The sequence below is a fragment of the Salmo salar genome, chromosome 23, assembly GCF_965601325.2.
Source record: "Salmo salar chromosome 23, fSalSal1, whole genome shotgun sequence".
Classification (NCBI taxonomy): Eukaryota; Metazoa; Chordata; class Actinopteri; order Salmoniformes; family Salmonidae; genus Salmo; species Salmo salar.
Window position 1 is genome coordinate 42,219,890 of NC_138313.1, and position 19,582 is coordinate 42,239,471.

Genomic DNA, 19,582 nt, shown 5'->3' on the forward strand with positions numbered 1-19,582 from the left:
AACGTTCATAAATGACCAGCAGGGTAATCACAGTGGTTGTAGAGGGTGCAACGGGTCAGCACCTCAGGAGTAAATGTCATTTGGCTTTTTGTAGCCGATCATTCAGCGTTAGAGACAGCAGGTGCAGTAGAGAGAGTCCAAAACTGCAGGTACTCAATTCAAGATTCGTCTTCGATTAATTTTCAAATGCAAACTTTTGCCTTCAGCTCCATTTCACATTTAAAATGCTAACATGCAACAGTACTCAAACACAGACTTTCTTTCAAATGCCCATGACTATTGCATGTCGTGTGTGTACCCTATACCAACCCCACAACATCGCACCTTAAACAGGAGGAAGAGGAAGTAAAGGAGGATCCCAAAGCCATAGATGGGGATGATCTGCCCTGCCAGGTTGGACTTGCCCCCGGTCCCTACCCCTGTGCCACCACCACCCTTAGCCCTGGCGATGGCCTCGGTGTTGTGTGCCCTGGTGGACCCAGCAGCCGTCTGGCCCTGACTGTCCGGAACCATCTGCCTGTGTACCATGGGAGGAAAGAGTTCTGAACCTGCAACGCAAAGGAGGTAGATAAACCCGACACTGTGATCTAATACGCGGGCTACACTGGAGCAACAACTTTATGCACCCACATTTCTGAAGTACCCTGTTAAGGTGAAGGAGACAGAGGTGGCAAGCATGAGGGCTGTCCAGCATGTCTCCTATCCGGAGGTGGTGAGAAGAGAAAGGAGTGAAGTGTAATTAAAATGGTATTAGGAGTAGAGACACTGGACTGCTAACTCTGCAGTGTTCTAAATCAATAGTTGTTTAGTGGTCTGAAAATGTCCGAAACATTAACTTGATTGACCATGCTGCAGGTCATGTAACTACTGTCTGTTATATGCAATATGCTTTGTGGACTCAAGCAGACAGATGTTGCTCTCCGGTTTTGTATTGAAATAAAGGTGTGGTTGAATGTATTCTGCCACTGTTTCTTCTTTTTGTCTCGGCCATAGGGCTATATATCAGGGTGGCAAAACATATGAACTATAACAGGAATTGTTTCCCTGGCTTGGCTTCCCCAGTGATTTTACCCACGCACCGCTACAACCCTATTCCCTATTTAGTGCAATACATTTGACTCTGGCCCATAGACCTACATTCAGGGTTGAAGCGTAGTCAATGTTATTTCAACTAAAAATGATAAGTCGGTTGTGATACCACCCTATATGGATGTAGCTGGTCATTTCAAAGATAAACGACGATGCATGCATAAAAAAAGTAAATGCAAGTAAAAGGTAAGCCTACGCTCGAACCTATAATAGTTAGCTAGAATAATAAAGATATGTATCATTTGTAGAGTGTAAAACTCGGTCTGTGTGCCCTTCTTCCCTCCGCCTAGAAGCATTTTCGGAACCAGAAGAGCAACGCAGAGCACCAGGCAAGATACGAGCGTAACGTTTTGAAATGTTGACATCGACATTGCTACATCCGCAAGGTTGCCTTTGCAGAGAAATGTAAAAAAAAAAAACTACAAGATTACACAAACAACTGAAAACACAAGAGGGTCATGTAGATGACGCGTGTCTCCTCAGCATCATTAATTTGTGTACACTTTCTTGTTCGCTAAAAAAAGGAAATGTAACATTTGTTGTAGTGGATGTACCTCTCCAGAAGATGGCGCCAGAGAACCTTCATTTATTTCGACCAAATAGAAAGGCTGTGATGGCACTGCATCCCCTTTGTAAGAAATAGCCAAATATGGTAAAGTCCTTTTTAAAACTCTTTATACCTGCTATAATTACTGACTCTGTGTGATAGATTAGATCAGTGGTGATCGATTATCAACGCAAGACTAAACAATGCATTAATTGCACAATAACGGCGTCAAGCGGTGCCCACAAACTATTAGGGCCTACATAAAGCTGTCCCAACAGCAGAGCTTTCTTGTCAGCACCATGGAGTGAATCCTTACCACCACCTGGCTATCAGCAGAGCCTTGTCTGGCAGCAAAACAGTTCATTCAGCCTCGTTTAATGCCTTTTTACAAAACATAGCTGATATGGTTGACCATCTCTCCCTGGCATATTACATCATTTATGCAGACATTTTTGGACTCACCTTTTTGTACAAGGTGGTCCTTTGATGGCAAATTTTGTCATCAAAGAAAGAGAAAGATTTACAATTCCGAGTTGGATGACCGTTTAAAATGTATTTTCCCAGTCTGAGCCTGTTTATTCCCGACTACCCAGTTGCAATGCTTGCGGTTAGCCACTGTCACCGATTCCTTCCAAACAACTCATTGTTGAATTTGCGATTTCCAACTTGTTGTAATGTTTATGTCCAATGGCCGATGAGCACCGATACATTTTATCTATAATTTCTCTTCATTTTTGCTCTTCATATAACAATGATTAAAAAGGATTTGCCAGTAGATTGTCTACTTGATTTATGATGATGACTGCTAGCTAAGATTTTGAAAGTAAGATGTTCAGTCCAATCAAAGCTACTGTAGATGTGACATGATTTGACCTCATTTTATCTGTGGCCAATGACCTTGAGCCTTCTTGGAAGGGCACTTCCAATCTAAAGCTATGGCAGCACCCAAAGGGCTCACATTCTTGATGTCTACCCTTACTGAAGGCAGGTGGCGGAGTGTCCCCATGAGTGACAGAACACTGAACCAATCACGGTGCAATGCTGAGCCAATCACGGTGCAATGCTCCTATTTTCTGCTGGCCTGCCCCATTACCACAGAAAGCACTGAGCTAGACTGAAACACCTGCATTTTGGAGCTGCCTGTTTGTATGCAGATTTATTAACTCAATGATATATATTTTTGTTGCATTGTTTTCAAACTGATATGTGACACGAATTAATGCTAAAAGAATATGCAAAAGAGGCAAGCCCCCACCTGCCCTGAAAGACGGGTCGCTACTGGATTAGATAATGGTAATACCTGGGGAAAGACCTATACAGGTTAATTGGAACTGTCAACCCGGTGCTTTGAAGACTTGGTTAGGACATTTATCAATTTGATTCGCTCACCCCCTGCGCCCTCTCACCTCCTTTTGAAAAAGGTCAAAGTTAATCGAGGACAGTCGGCGAAGAGAGTGAACATGGATGGAATTGTACTTGCTTGAAATGAGACGGTCCTTCCCCACTCGCACGTCATTAGTCAAATTATGTTTACAGCAGGGGATCCCAAAATAAATGTGTAAACAAGTTAAGGTAGTTGTGCAAGACATTCTATAGATAATACGTAGCATATTGTTTTTAAACGTGTGCATGTTTTTCTCTGACAAAACAAAAGCTGATTCAAAGGGGGTGGCAGATTTAAAACTATTCTGCAATAGGATACACACGAGTATCCTCGATGAAAGGTGGCTATCGAGGAGGGGAGGGCACTCTTCCATTTGCCTACTAAAGAATTGACCCACTTCTCGGTCACTTATTGGTTCCGGGTCACGGAGGAGAGAGGGCAGGATCATTTTTTACAAATGAGAATCTCCCTTGGTGTCAAGAATGTGCACCATCCGACCAGCCACTCCGTCACTACTTAGTCTGTAGATTAGCCCAGCATACATTTCCCCATAACATTCATTATGATATCAATTATATACATGTACCATGTAGATACGAAGAAACCACTGTCTGTGAATGTTCGGGGAAACTAAGCCATCCTATTCACACCACTGAGACAAGTCAATTTGCACGAAGACCAGACCAGATGTATTGGTTACAGAGGTGGGTCCAAGTCACTATTATTTGAGTCACAAGCAAGTTTCAAGTTGAGTTCCAAGTTGAATGGGCGGAGTCTTATGTCACAAGTCCAAGTCCTGTATTCTGAACAAGTCCAGTCACAAGTTTTTTCAAGTCAAGTAAAAAAAATCTATCCATGCAACAACTTGTTCAACTACAAATCTTTGTCTGTTCATTGAGACTACCACACAGCCCTTTTCATGATTTTGTCTACAACACATTTTGATGATGTAATTGTAAAATGGGGACCATGTAGCAGTCGTAAGGACATGACATCAGCAGGTTGATGTGCTCAGAGTGTAGATTTATTTACAGGTCTTGGTGATCCAATGGTGAAAGCACCATATCATACAAAATATACCAGTGCATTTACCAAATATACACTGGGAATAGCCCAAAAGAAATAGCTTCTGTATCAGGCTTAAAGACATGCTCCGGTACTTTGGCAACTAGTAAGTCATTTTTAAACCTCCCGCTTTGCGCTGGATGTGTCAATGTGTAGTTCATACATGCATAATCTATGAGCAAATTACTGTTTTACCTCAATTATCCACAAAATCCCTAGTTTGAAAGCGACTGTTTTCTGGAAGCTGTGTATTACCATTTTCCCTACATTTCCCCCCATGTGGGCCAACCCTCTAGCAATTCGAGTTTTAGCCAATGTGCTTCAGCTCCTTGGCATTTGATGTAATACATCATTTTCAGGGACCACTTTTGGCTGGTGGTGATACTTTCAGAACTACTAGCTAAAAAGTATACAAAAGTACCAAAGAATCCCTTTAACCTGTCCTATCTGAATGGACACAGGTAGAGGGCAAAACTGCACATCATCCCCTTGAGAAACCAAATCGAATCTGTCTAGTATAAACACTTGGCCCCTCCCAGGTCCATACAATTACCTAATTGGCAATTACAACTAATACACTGCTTCTACAATGTAAAAGGCCATTTCTACATAAATTGTTACATTGGTACATCCTTCTTAGTCATTTTGAATGAGTATTAATGATATTTCATCACCATTTATAAATGGAGAAATCATTTTATCTTATTCAAAATCCTGACTCCAAGGTGTGGCGCCCAGGTCACGTAGCCTATTTCTATGCGCGTTGAAAGGCGCACGCTCCTATTACGCACAACCAGAATGACAGAGACATAGGACACAGACACAATAAACTCCGACATAACCTCAGAAATATAAACAAAGGAAACAATACATTGAATTAAGTAAACAGAACTTCTCATGAGTCTTGCAAACGTCCATGTGCACAAGAAACATAGCGCCCACTGAAAATGCATTACATGGGGCTAAATTAAAATCTTATATCAAACATGAAACAGAAATGTCTAAGGGTTGCAATAAACGGTACAGGGATGAAAAGCTTGCAATTATTGTAGGATTAGATGGAATATAGATTTACCACATATGCATTTAAACGTGTGAAAGCAACAGCAAACATTTAAACATCGGAACAAGCGCTCTCCACTGGCGGGAGTTTGGAGAGCGCGACTTGCTCAAGTAATAATTCATTTTAACATTCCATTCTAAATGCAAGCTTCATAAGTAAATTTCAAGCAATTTTGACATACCAAAACACCAGTAGGCCTAACTTCATTGGCCTAACCTAACCTCAGATATATTATTGAATAATGTCGCGATTGAGCAAGTTGAGGACACTAAACTAATTGGTGTAAACATAGTATGCCGCTATCGTGGTCAAAACATAGACTCAATGGTTGCTAAAATGGGAAGAGGTCTGTCCATGACAGGACAGACCTCTGCCTTCTTGACATTTCGGTCAACCAGACAGGTCCTAGATAATGTTTCATAGGGAATATTACCCAGGTGTGTGGTCATGTGCAGCAAATAGGGACAGGTAAAGTATGTACAGGTAGGGACAGGTAAAATAGGTAAATTGCAGTTGGTCCAGAGCAAAGCGACACGTTCTCTCCTGGCTGAAAGTTGAGGAGAGATTGATTGCATCACTATAACTGACAATAACGGATGAAATCAGAGCGACTGTGGTTGACCATGTTGTCAACCATGGGATGAGCATGAGGGAGGCTGGGAAACGGGTTCAACCAGATCTGAGCCGTTATACTGTGGCAGGTATCATCCGGATATTTCGAAATGAGAACCGGTAAGCTACTATAAGTGCTGTAGTCTTACTGGTACATTAGTATGTACTGTACTTTCATAATGAGAAGGATCTATCACTAAAACCATTCAAATGTTTTTACAGAACGGCAAGAAAACCAGTATCTGGTGAAAGAGGTCAACTGTTCATCCCAGAGCAGGAGACCCACATTGTAAATATGGTCGTTGCAAATATCTGATTCAGACTCAGAACTGCAGGACCACATAATGGCAGATAACACCATATTCCAAAACATCAACAGAGTGAGTCTCTCTGCACTGTCTCGTCTACTGAAACGCGATAGAATTAGGATGAAGCAGCTGTACAGAGTCCCTTTCGAAATAAACTCAGACCGTGTAAAACAACTGAGATATGAATATGTAAGGTAAGTTATACTATCCTATCATTGGTACTGGATCTGGAAGTGTATGGTGCTACATCATATTGACTGATCCGTGTCTTTTCCTACTGTGCGACATTGTTTTGTCTTGTCTCTTTCAGAGAGTCATGGAGCTAGAAGCAGATGCAATGCATCATGAGCTAATATATGTGGACGAGGCAGGTTTCAACCTTGCAAAAACAAGGGGCCGCGGCAGAAATATCATCGGACACCGTGCCATCATCAACGTCCCGGGACAACGTGGTGGCAACATAACAATGTGTCCGGCTATTAGTCAAAACAGCGTCCTTCACCATCATGCAATCCTAGGCCCATACAACACTGCACACACTATCTTATTTCTGGACACCCTCCACAACAGACTAATCCCTAATGACCAGGGGCCAGAGCATCCCAGGTACGTTATCATCTGGGAACATGTTAGTTTCCACCGGGCTGTTGTGGTCCGCAATTGGTTCACAGGTCACCCACTTTTCATCGCACTCAAATCTACCCCCATACTCTCCGTTCTTGAATCCTATTGAATAATTATTCTCTGCATGGCGTTGGAAGGTGTATGATCGCCAGCCCCACCAACCTATACCCCTTCTACAGGCAATGGAGGAGGCTTGTGGGGACATCGATCAGGGGTCATACCAGGCTTGGATACGGCACTCCAGGCGATATTTTCCACGCAAATCATAAAATGTGTGTCCAAGTCATGTGACTCGAGTCCACAACTGACTGGTTATAGTTGGTGGAACCAGCAAGAAAGAGGCAAAGCGAGAGGCCCAACTTGTGGCTAGTGGCATAGCGTCTCTCTCCCTTGAATACAGGCGGTTGACGTCAACAACCCTCATCAAATATTCAAAAATGTATTCAAATAATGAGATGTATCCACCAATCTAAAGAGAGGAATAGGCGAGAGCGTGACAGCTTGCCATGCCGCTTTGTGGACAACGACTCCCATTATTGGTCAGAGAGACAAGAATCTTGCCAGTATATCCTTAATCTTTGGTGGAACCATGGTGGAAGAACAGTATGAAAAGGAAATATCTGAGTCTGTACAGTATGGAGAGGGTCACTAATGTGAGAAGGGTATCACCTCAGACTGCTCACTGCCCCTCAAATGAGAGGCTTTGAAAAAGGAACACAGGTGTATCCAGCTTTATCAATGAGCTATTTCAAAAAGGTCCCAGGGGCTTATATCAAGGTGTGGGTATCCTTGTTAGTGTATTCACACACAGATGGCCTGGATTATTCATTAGAGAATGTCAGTCCTCTTATGTGCTGCTGCTATCCAGCTACAAGTAACTAGTGTGAGTGGTGAATACATGAGTGCTCAAATAAAATGTTTCAGTCTTTATTGAAAGTCAAAAGCTGTGCAAACAAACTATACTACTGTTCATAAAGGTAACTTAAAAACATATCTTCAGAGATAGAGCATGTTAGTTATTACCCTTTATTAAAGGGTCTGTACATCAGAACTCAATACCAGCAATACCAGTGGACCTGCCTATTGTGAACAGAGGCCGCTTGCCCCCCTGCAAACAAATGAGTGCTGTGCCTTTCTCCTTAGCCATGATTTGGGCAGAACCATTAAAGGTGAACTATGCAGAAATTGCTCCACCATTTCCTGATTGATAAAATTCTAAAAGTTAGCGACAAATCAAGCAAGTATACTGTAGAGAAATCATTGTACCATCTAAACCGCTGGAAACATTTTCCATAACCAAAAATATTGTAGTTTCAACTGTTTGAAGCAGGTGTACAAAACCAAAAGATGCAAAAACAAAACTTAATTGGAAGCAAAACAAGTGCACATCGAACAGCTCTACCACTTCTTAGACTTGCTTTCAATGCAAAGATGACAGATCTATAACTCCCATTTCTATGTGAATTGGTGAGGTCGCCCAAAAAGTAACATAATGCAACTTTAATAATAGAGTCCAAACATATTGCTTTGAACTTCTTTTACTTTTTTTTGTTGCACGGCAATGCTCATTAGTTCTCCTTCCTCGTTTCAGTCAATGAGAGCAATATCCCATGCACAAGGCCGCTTCATTCGCTAATAACTCTGTGGTGAGTCTACCGTCAAGGACAGTAAGCATAGCAGAAGTCAAGGCAAAGTGGCATCACCGTTGTCGCTGAGCATCGGGAACTGGACGCATAATCCTGCACTGTCCACAACTGTCAGTTGGGGTGTATTCATTAGCACACCGTAGCAAAACATTTTGCAACATAAACAAGAGTTTCTTATTGAAAAAGTTCAAGTACACTACATGGCCAAAGGTTTGTGAACATTTGTTCGTCAAACATCTCATACCAACTTCATGGGCATTAATATGGAGTTGGGCTCCCTTTGCTGCTATAACAGCCTCCATTCTGCAGGAAAGGCTTTCCACTAGATGTTGGAACATTACTGTTGGGACTTGCTTCCATTCAGCCACAAGAGCATGTTGGGCGATTAGGCCTGGCTCGCAGTCTGCGTTCCAATTCATCCCAAAGGTGTTCGAAGGGGTTGATGTCAGGGCTCTGTGCAGGCCAATCAAGTTCTTCCACACCGATCTCAACAAACCATTTCTCTATGGACCTTGCTTTGTGCATGGGGGCATTGTCATGCTGAAACAGCAAAGGGCCTTCCGCAAACTGTTGCCACAAAGTTGGAAGCACAGAATCTTCTAGAAACGTCATATCAGGGCATAAATTTGACAAACTGACTTGTTGGAAAGGTGGCATCCTATGACGTGCCACGTTGAAAGTCACTGAGCTCTACGGGCCATTCTACTGCACACGAGTGTGGCTGGAATAGCCGAATCCACCCATTTGAAGGGGTGTCCACATACGTTTGGCCATGTAGTGTAGGTCCTTCTTCCATTTGGTTCCTAGTGAATACAGCCCTGATGTGATGAGAAGAGGACTGTCCGGGGATACCGGTAGGGAGTAGTGTCCACTGGCGTTAGCTAGTCTCTGACTAGCAGAGAGCAGTAGAGCCTACAGAGAGCCTGACCAGCAGAGAGCAGTAGAGCCTGACCAGCAGAGAGCAGTAGAGCCTGACCAGCAGAGAGCAGTAGAGCCTGACCAGCAGAGAGCAGTAGAGCCTGACCAGCAGAGAGCAGTAGAGCCTGACCAGCAGAGAGCAGTAGAGCCTGACCATCAGAGAGCAGTAGAGCCTGACCATCAGAGAGCAGTAGAGCCTACAGAGCCTGATCAGCAGAGTTTCCATTCTGATGGCCCCCCTCGTAGTCCAGCTGGCACAGTATCATGTTGTTCTTCAGGAAAAACTTGTCTCCCACGCAAAATCTGCAGACACACACACACACACACACACACAAATTAGTGCCTTCATTTAAGACCAATGAAACTTTCCAAGTCCTTAAAAGCAGTAGTCATTGGGTAAAGGAAATGAATAGGCCTTCATACAGTATGCTGCATTCCATACAGTATGAAGGCCTATTGCCACGTTGTGGGAAAGTCAGTTGCACAATTGAATGCATTCAACTGAAATGTGTGAATCAGAGGTGTGGGGGAGGCTGCCTTAAACCGAAGTCCGGCAAGCAGTTGTGTGTTAACTGCCTTGCTCAAGGGTAAAAGTGCCTTGCTCTACCTTGCTGGCACTGGCACAGGGATTCGAACCAGTAATTTTTTGGTTACTGGCCCAATGCTCTTAACCGCTAGGCTACCTGCCGCACCATATACAGTACCTCAATTTCAGGCTCGAAAAAACATTTGACCTTGTTCCAGAGAGTATCTTAAAGCATTCATACATTTTGATTGTTTGGTATTTGCTGTAGTTGCTTCAAGCCCAAACTCTTAGCTGGTTGTTTGCGCCATTTTGTCTGACCTCAAATGCTCATTAAGAGGCCATCCCTTAAGTCCCCCTTATAAGCTCAAAATGTTCCAAAAGCACCAGGCAGTCAAACAGATACTCAACATGCCTGTTGTTACTCACATAAACAAGCCGTTTACAGGCTCTATCATGATTATTTTCCTTCCAGGGTCACTTGATGCCTGCTTTCAAGGCATACACAGTATGTGGGGTGAACTGGGATTCATTCATTAGGCACCAAACAGAAGAAAACAGAATGAAACCGGGAGGGAGTACTTGGGACTCAATTTTTGTTTTCCATTGCAAAACGTGTTCCGGTGTGCCCTAATGAATATAGCCTTGAGGCTCCCCTCATCTCACCTCTGGTTGCACAGCTGGCAGGCAAAGCAGTCCAAGTGGTAGACATTCTCCCTGGCTCTCATCACCATCTCAAAGGCCGGGATCACCTTACTGCAAGCTGCACAGTTCCCCGTCATCCCAAAGAGCCTGGAGGTGGTGGAGAAAGAGAGGCAATGATGTGGCTTGTCTTTATTAGGAAATAAACTTTAGTTTCTTATTGGACAAGTTCAGATACTATCTATCTCCTCTTTTCACTGCGTTTCATGTCAACTGAACACGACCCAGATAGCCGACTGCTTTGATAATACGTTAACTAGGACTTAACGCATTATCATTTTATTCATACGTTAAAAAAGTAGCATAGGGTGAAATCTGCAGTGGTGGAAGAGAGCCTTGAGAAGAACCACATCCATGGCTTGAGTCCCTCATAGGATCTACACAGAGCTGCATCAGAATGTCAAGTCTCACAAAACATGATAGTGCCATAGACCAGCGGCAAACAAGAGACTAAAAGCAAGCAGGCCTAATGAAGCCTAACGAAGGCAATGCTAATGGGGTCTTGGTATGCACCTGGTGTTTCTCCTTAACAAGGGTATGGGCCTTAATGCTAATTCTCCACTAATGGTCCAATTAAAATAAATCACATGGTTTTAATCCCGGCCTTCAAAGGCTTTCTGCCTGATCGTCGCGATGACGAGGAAAACAGGAGGCAATTTAGCCAATTTAACTGTCAAACTGGTTTTCCCCTCTAAAAGCAATGCAGCTAATGAGAGACTTAGCTTCAACCAAATCCAGCTGGGTCTTACACATGAGACTTGCACTTGAGTTGAATGACTGGTAGTGGGCTAAATATATTCGCAATATATTCGCAGCAACCCCAGAATAGTTCTGAGGGTTTTCTGTGCTCCAGTGTATTGATGTATATGAAGAGTTTATTTCCAAAATGAGTTATCCACCAACTTTTTCACATTTGTGTTTCCCCCCACATCATTAATTATAGGTACCTTCATGTGTGTAAAATATTACTATTCTTATTTATTTTTTTAATTCATAGACTTTAGATGTGTATGAAAATTACACTTTTTTTTGCAAAACGCTATATTGTTTAGCTGGAATGGAATGTTGGTATCCTGTATATTTGACTGTGATATGTGGTGGTCTCACCTAGCCATCTTAAGATGAATGTGCTCACTGAAAGTCACTCTGGACAAGAGCATAAGCTAAATGCCTGATGTGAAATATAAACCTTTTACATACAGATTGGATTATTTACAAAAACTTTTTTTTTATATTGACATCATTATGTGTTCTCATTTGTACATTTCTTCATTATAAAATGCTTTATTGCATTTCATAATTTTTTTAAACAATAAAAGCCAATTTACCAACATTTATGAAAATGGGTATAAAGCTTTTTGGAATGAAACTCTTCATATGGAGTTGAAGCCATAATGATTCATTTCCAGGTCTGTCGATATAGTTTTATTAATATTTGTGCTCCTCAAACTCTGATCTCTATTTTATCTGCTAACCAAAACATGGAGATGCTGTTATTTTAGCCTGTTCTGCCCCCTTCACCAAGCTGAGGTAATTTGCCTTAACAAATCAGAAAATAACCAGATAGGAAGGAGTTAGCAACATGGCAATAGTTCCATCAATTGGAAGTCTAGGTTGAGACAACACCTTTATTGCTTACACCCATCCCTACAAACACAGAGGGGTAGAGGCTAGATTGGAGAGGCTTGAATGGTTGGATCGTGTTCAGTAGAGTACGCAACATTTTAAAACATTTTGCAATGGAAAACATTTTTTTTAAATGAGCATTTCATATTGGAAAAGTTAATATAGTCTCTCCCTGTTTCAGTCCATTTTCTTCCATGTGGTGCCTAATGAACACAGCCCTGGTTTGAGTCCTTACCTCAGGTAGTCCTTGTGACAGAGGATGAGGTTGGCTCTGGTGTAGAGGGTGGAGCCCACGTCGCCCAGGCGACAGTCACAGCAGGCACACTTCAGACAGTCCTCATGCCAGTACCTGTCCAGAGCCTCGAGCATAAAGCGGTCCATGATCCTCCGGTTGCACCCGGCGCAGACCCTCGGCTTCCCTTTGGACTGGAGAGGCACAAGGGAGACACCTACAGACAGACAGGCAGACGCAGATAGATTTGGAAGTAGGCTACAGTACAGCCATCCCTAGCCCTCAGTTATATGACCAAGGAATATTGTCACACATTCCAAAATTACCTTTGGCTAACGTAACTTTCTATGGTTCTCTCAGGGCTATCATTATCTTTTGGTCACGTCTAAATCATATTTTGGTCTTAAACATTTTCTGACTCCAGAGCCTATTATGAATGGGACCCTTTCTGGTGCTATATAGCCAGACTGATCCGGTCATAACACAGTCATTTCAATATGAATTAACATAAAAAATAAAAAACTGATTTAGTGAGTTTGTGGTGGGAAAAGTTCTGGCTATCCCTTTAATCCAGTCCCAATGACCAAAGAGACATGGCATTTGCCCTTGCTACATCCCAAAAGCCTTCAGATTGTAAATTCATATCACATATCACATTCCTAATTAGGCCTATTTGTCGCTGACAGAGACTGACAAGGAAATACAAGTCCGTGAATCGTAGACCGACCGTTCGAGCATTAGTTGCTTAAATGTAGACATCCAAATCAGGCACTCACTTTCCTCCTTGTCAAACACCATCGTTCAGACGGGGATTCGACTCGGAGAAACCTTCACACGGCTTCGACAACCTCTCAATGTCCCCCTCGACGTTCGGACGCAAATTCTCGCTGGTCTACGCAAATGGACTTAGATTCTCTTGAAGGTGATCTTATCAAAGTCTTCCAGCTCCGCTAGTAGGAATTGAACACTTGCAGCGATATCAAATCTGACCAGGCATGATTATATCCATTAAAACCCTTTCATGTTGGCAAATTGGGCTATAAGTAAAAAGTGTCTTATGGCATGTGAAAAACAGGCAAAATAGTCCATAGATGTCAGTGGATCAATAACCCTACTTCTCCCGCGATATCTACCAAAAGTGTCAGGTTGTATTTCAATAGCTTTGGTGTTGCCACAGCACTTAGATCCATTATACTTAAAAGCATCGGATCAAGCGTTTCAAAGTAGTCTACGGTCGACCTCGGATTTCTGCCTCTCTAGTTGTGCCAATGCTCTGTAATATGTGCATTGCTCTCATAGACCTACGTGTCCCCGCGCGTGCTAATTATATAAAGTCATTATGCTCCGATCTGATTAGTGGCCCCTCCCCCTCTTTGAATCAATTATTCAATACACACTCTGCCTGTGCCTAAGTATTTTTTTTGTATAAGCTTATTCAAGGACACCAATTACCCTAAGGGCACTTCTCTCATTACTGTAATTTGAACAGGACACAAATGCATTGCCCATTGGGAAGTGTGTGTGTGTGTGTGTGTGTGTGTGTGTGTGTGTGTGTGTGTGTGTGTGTGTGTGTGTGTGTGTGTGTGTGTGTGTGTGTGTGTGTGTGAGCTACTCACAAGCTTTTAAGCAAAACTCCATTAGGCAAAGATTTTCACTTCATGTCTTTGCTTTGAAACCCCGCTCACCAGTTGAAACATGTCTTTGCTTTGAAACTTTACCAGATTCACAATTGAGCATTTAGAGCCTTCAACCTCTATCCTCTATCCTTTATTCTCTATCCTTCAACCTCTATTCTTTATCCTCTATCCGTTATCCTCTATCCTCTATCCTTTATCCTCTATCCTCTATCCGTTATCCTCTATCCTTTATCATCTATTCTTCATCCTCTATCCTTTATCCTCTATTCTTTATCCTCTATCCTTTATCATCTATTCTTTATTCTCTATCCTCTATCCTTTATCCTCTATTCTTTATCCTCTATTCTTTATCCTCTATCCTCTATCCTTAGCATCTAGCCTTCAACCTCTATCCTTTATCCTCCAACCTCTATCCTTTACCCTCTATCCTCTATCCTTAGCCTCTATTCTTCATCCTCTCCTTTATCCGCTATCCTTTATCCTCTATCCTTTATCCTCTATCCTTTATCCTCTATCTTCTATCCTTTATCCTCTATCCTTCAAACAATATCCTTCATCATCTATCCTTTATCCTCCATCCTTTATCCTCTATCCTCTATCCTTCAACCAATATCCTTCATCATCTATCCTCTATCCTCTATCCTTTATCCTTCAACCAATATCCTTTATCGCCTTTCAGCTCTATTATCATCTGTTCGCCTTTTCACAAGTTACACTTAACTTATCAAACAAATTAGACTTCATGTATGTATAAAACTCAAATCCACCGCCAAACAGGGTCTTATTCATTAGGACACACCATAGCAAAACGTTTTTCAACAGAAAATGAAAATGTGCCTTTCTTATTGGACTAATTCAGTGTTCTTCCATAGTTAGGAACACTGACCCAGATAAATACCACTCATTAGTAATGAATGAGGCATGAAAAATAGTCTTGACTCCTCCTGACATTCCTCTAAATTAACACACACCAATTACCCAGACCATTGATGGTATGCTCTGCCTTTCATCTGGGGCTGTATCAAACATCTCAGAGAAGGAGTGCTGATCTGGGATCAGTTCCAACCTGTCTATGTAGTCTTATTCATTAGGATCTAAGGCTGCGTTCATACAGGTATCCCAATTCTGATCTTTTTTTCAGTAATTGGTCTTCAGACCAATTAGATCAACTCTTTGGCCAATAATTTGATAAAAGATCAGAATTGTGCTACCTGTGTAAATGGCCAGTGCTATCTGGGATCCTTGGGACGTCCGACTCTGACGTCATCCCATTGCTAGAGGACTCCTGATATTTCCAGTGATAAGTATAATTTTGCAGGTGATTGTTGACACATCAACCAGCATTAAGGGGCAGGGCAATTTGTGACTGTTGTTGTTTTGGTAATCAGTGGCTGTATTGGGGAGGGAGTAGTTTCTCCTCTTTTAGGCAACCAGCAATTAGTACCTGGAGGTGTGCTCTTAACCTCTGCTAGGCAAGTAGCAATTAGTGTTAGTTCTTTAGTTTTATCCGAAACAAAGACAGGTCTGCGGAGTTGCAAGGATGGACAGACGGACGGACGAGACCCGACCAGACCACACCACTCTCACTTGAGAATCGTGCCATGTTATTTACAGACTCTCATTTTGCTCTTTGTCAATAATGTGTGTGTTTTCTATACCTGTTCGCTCCTCTCCCAGTAGGCTTTACAGATGCTTCCCACCCCTTGGCTGCAACCCTTCTTATTTAGTGTACTCTGTGTGCGCAACCCATGTGGAATTTCTGGTCTGGCAGCGTTTGAATCTGCTTATCTGCGGTCAAGAATGCAGAGTTCATCTCAGCCTATGTTGCCCTTCAGTCCCTATACTTTTTTTTTTACCCTGATGGAGACATGGATCACCCCAGGGAACACTGCTACTCCAGCTGCTCTCTCTCCATCTTACTACGTGTTCTCTCATCGTCCGAGAGCATCTGGTCGTCATGGTGGTGGCACAGGGCTACTCATTTCTCCTAAGTGGAGACTTTCTCTTTCTCCCTCACTCATGTGTCCATTTCATCTGAATTCCATGCAGTCACTGTCACTTGTCCACTTAAGCTTAAACATTGTTGTCATCTATTGCCCACCAGGTGCCTTTAGTTTGTCAATGAGCTTGCCACCTCCATAAGCAAATTTTCCTGATGGCTCACCGCCATTGTCAATCTCCCAACGTCTACCTCTTTCTTCCCCTCCTTGCCTCTTTTGACCTCACCCTTTCCCAGTCCCCCCCACTCACAAGGCAGGCAATACCCGTGACCTCATCTTTACTAAAGGCTGTTCTCCTACTAATCTCTCTGCAACCCCCCTCCAGGTCAGTGCTCACTACTTTTTTTCCTTTTCTGTCTCCCTTTCCTCCAACCTTAACCACTCAGCCCCTACCCAGATGGTCATGTGCCGTTGCAATTCTTGCTCACTCTCTCTCTCGCTCTCTCTCTCCTGACTCTGCCTCTTCAACCCTACTCACCTGCCTTTCTGCATCCTATGACTTGCACTGTCCCCTTTCCTCCTGGCCAGTTTGGCTCTCTGTCCAGATGAAATCCTCCGACTAGTGAGGTCTGGCCGCCCTGACAACCTGCCCACTCGACCCCATTCCCTCTTCCCTTTCTACAGACCATCACTGTAAGCCTTCTACCATTAGTCACTTCCTTCATCAACTCATCCCTGACCACTGGCTACGTCCCCTCTGACTTCAAAATGGTCAAGAAACCATCACTCGACCCATCTAACGTCAAACTACAGACGTGTCCCTTTCTTTTCTTTCCATAATACTTGAGCTCTGACCATCACCTGAGCTCAACCTCAACAAAACTGAGCTTTTCTTCCTCCCGGGGAAGGCCTGCCTGCTCCAGGACCTCTTCATCACGGTTGACAACTCCATGGTGTCCCCCTCCCAGAGATCAAAGAACCTTGGCGTGACCCTGGACAACACCCTGTCATTCCCTGCAAACATCAGCAGTGACTCTCTCCTGCCGGTTGATGCTCTACAACATCCATAGAGTATGAACCTACCTCACACAGGAAGCGGCGCATGTCCTAATCCAGGCACTTGTCATCGCCCATCTGGACTATTGCAACTCAATGTTGGCTGGGCTGCCCGCTTGTGCCATCAAACCCCTGCAACTTATCCTACCTGGTGTTCAACCTTCCCAAGTCACCCCACTCCTCCGCACGCTCCTCTGGCAACCACTACAAGACAATGGTACTTGCCTACGAAGCAGCAAGAGGAACTGACCCCCTACCTATTCAAAGAGTTTCTTAAATAATCCCACAGCAACTCCCCCCCCCCCCCAACAGCTCTGATACGTTGATATGAGTTGTCAAATGAGAAGAAAGCACAAAATCCTTATTTGATATATCAATACTAATGTTCTGCACAGTGTTGGTTACGGTTTGTCTATTCATAGAGCCGCTGTGCAGGACCATTAGGCTAATTGTACTAATGGGTCGCCCCTTACATAAGAGGTGTGTGGGTGGCTGTGGTTAGTGCCATCATTAACTGTCAGCTCAAGGACCTTTTTTCTTTTTGCTATCTGATGGGTTCCCTTCATAAAAAATATCTGTTGGATACTGACTGTTATCAAAGTGGACACCCTAGTTTATACCATACGTACGCATGGAAGAACTATAAGAAGCTACACAAAATACTGTTGCGTAGCAAAACTACGCAGATGTGTGCAGCCCCCCAATTCATAACTCAACGCAAGAATGCAGGATCACCGTTTTGCGTATAGCGTTCTTGCCTTGCATATGTAGGCCTAGGGTATAAAATGGTATCTATCTGCATTGGGGAAATTATTTTTGTTATATAAATAACAATTCCTTTCAGCCCATATGTGTCATCCTATGTTGCACACTCACTATCCCTCTGTTTAATTAGGCTATATTTGCCCTAAATAATGTGGAGGTGGTCCTGAAGCTCATCTGTCGACTGTACGCTTGGGGACTGCAGTGGTTTTATCTCAGAGGAGGTGGCCTACCTCCCATTAGTTTTCTGTGGGGAAAAACTAACTACATCCACAAATGTTCCAGTTCTAAGGGAGGTTAAGCGATAGGGAGGGATCCAATCTCCTGCCTATTCAACTGAACAGAGTTTGAAATTGGGGATGAGATGTGGTCAGCGACTGTGACATGAGAGTGGGCTAATCGATGGCCTTTCTGATTGGCTCCCTTACAACATCCTAGCAGTTCCCGTGGGTTGGCTGCTCTTCCTCTCTCCCCAAGTCAATTCCCTTCGACACTGGAGCCAAATGAGATCAGTGACGGTCCACAGTCCCTCTGTCACCATCCAGCTCCTCTTCTCAGCTGGGAGAACAGACAGAGGTAAAGGGGAGGGAAGAAGCTGAAGAGGAAGAGGTGGGAGGGGGGAAAGGAGATGGTGAGGGATGAACTGAGATTGAAGGAAGGAAAAGAGAGACCGTATGAAAGTCGATCGACAAAATAAAAAATATTGAAGTTGAAGCTATGAGGCAGGATTTTATTGAGCTAGTCAAAATTACCAAGCACAACGTTTAATTAAACCTGGTTTACCAGGTGCCAGTTCATAAACCATATTAGAAATAGATATACAAAACAACATTTACAATGTGAAACAAAAAGAAACCCAGCACAATAAAAACCTGCTGATAGTGCTAAATTATATTTTTCACTCCTACCAGACGCCCAGTAACACAACCCAGTGGTTGTGATCGATTTAGTATTTTATTTTTTTATTTCACCTTTATTTAACCAGGTTGGCCAGTTGAGAACAAGTTCTCATTTACAACTGCGACCTGGCCAAGATAAAGCAAAGCAGTGCGACACAAACAACAACAGAGTTAAACATGGAATAAACAAACGTACTGTCAATAACACAATAGAGAAAGTCTATATACGGTGTGTGCAAATGGCGTGAGGAGGTAAGGCAATAAATAGGCCATAAAGTAATTACAATTTAGCAAATTAACACTGGAGTGATAGATGTGCAGATGATGATGTGCAAGTGGAAATACTGGTGTGCAAAAGAGCAAAAAAGTAAGTAAAAACAATATGGGGATGAGGTAGGTAGATTGGATGGGCTATTAACAGATGGGCTGTGTACAGCTGCAGCGATCGGTAAGCTGCTCAGATAGCTGTTGCTTAAAGTTAGTGAGGGAGATATAAGTCTCCAACTTCAGCGATTTTTGCAATTCGTTCCAGTTATTGGCAGCAGAGAGCTGGAAGGAAAGGCGGCCAAATGGGGTGTTGGCGTTGGGGATGACCAGTGAGATATACCTGCTGGAGTGCGTGCTACATGTGGGTGTTGTTATGGTGACCAGTGAGCTGAGATATGGCGGAGCTTTACCTAGCAAAGACTTATAGATGACCTGGAGCCAGTGGGTCTGGCGACGAATATGTAGCGAGGGCCAGCCAACGAGAGCATACAGGTTGCAGTGGTGGGTGGTATATGGGGCTTTGGTGACAAAACGGATGGCGCTGTGATAGACTGCATCCAGTTTGCTGAGTAGAGTGTTGGAGGCTATTTTGTAAATGACATTGCCAAAGTCAAGGATCGGTAGGATAGTCAGTTTTGCGAGGGTATGTTTGGCAGCGTGAGTGAAGGAGGCTTTGTTGTGA

General features: G+C 43.2%; 1 protein-coding gene across 1 annotated transcript; it reads right to left on the bottom strand.

The window, feature by feature from the left end:
* Window positions 1-7,603: 7,603 nt before the first annotated feature.
* Window positions 7,604-13,726, bottom strand: LOC106584608 (rhombotin-1). The gene is made up of 4 exons (XM_014170081.3): window positions 13,116-13,726; window positions 12,343-12,556; window positions 10,446-10,571; window positions 7,604-9,559 (listed from the first exon to the last, which is right to left on the bottom strand). Exons 1-4 carry the CDS (start codon window positions 13,135-13,137, stop codon window positions 9,454-9,456), a joined length of 468 nt encoding a protein of 155 aa, XP_014025556.1. The 5' UTR covers window positions 13,138-13,726; the 3' UTR covers window positions 7,604-9,453.
* Window positions 13,727-19,582: the final 5,856 nt, after the last annotated feature.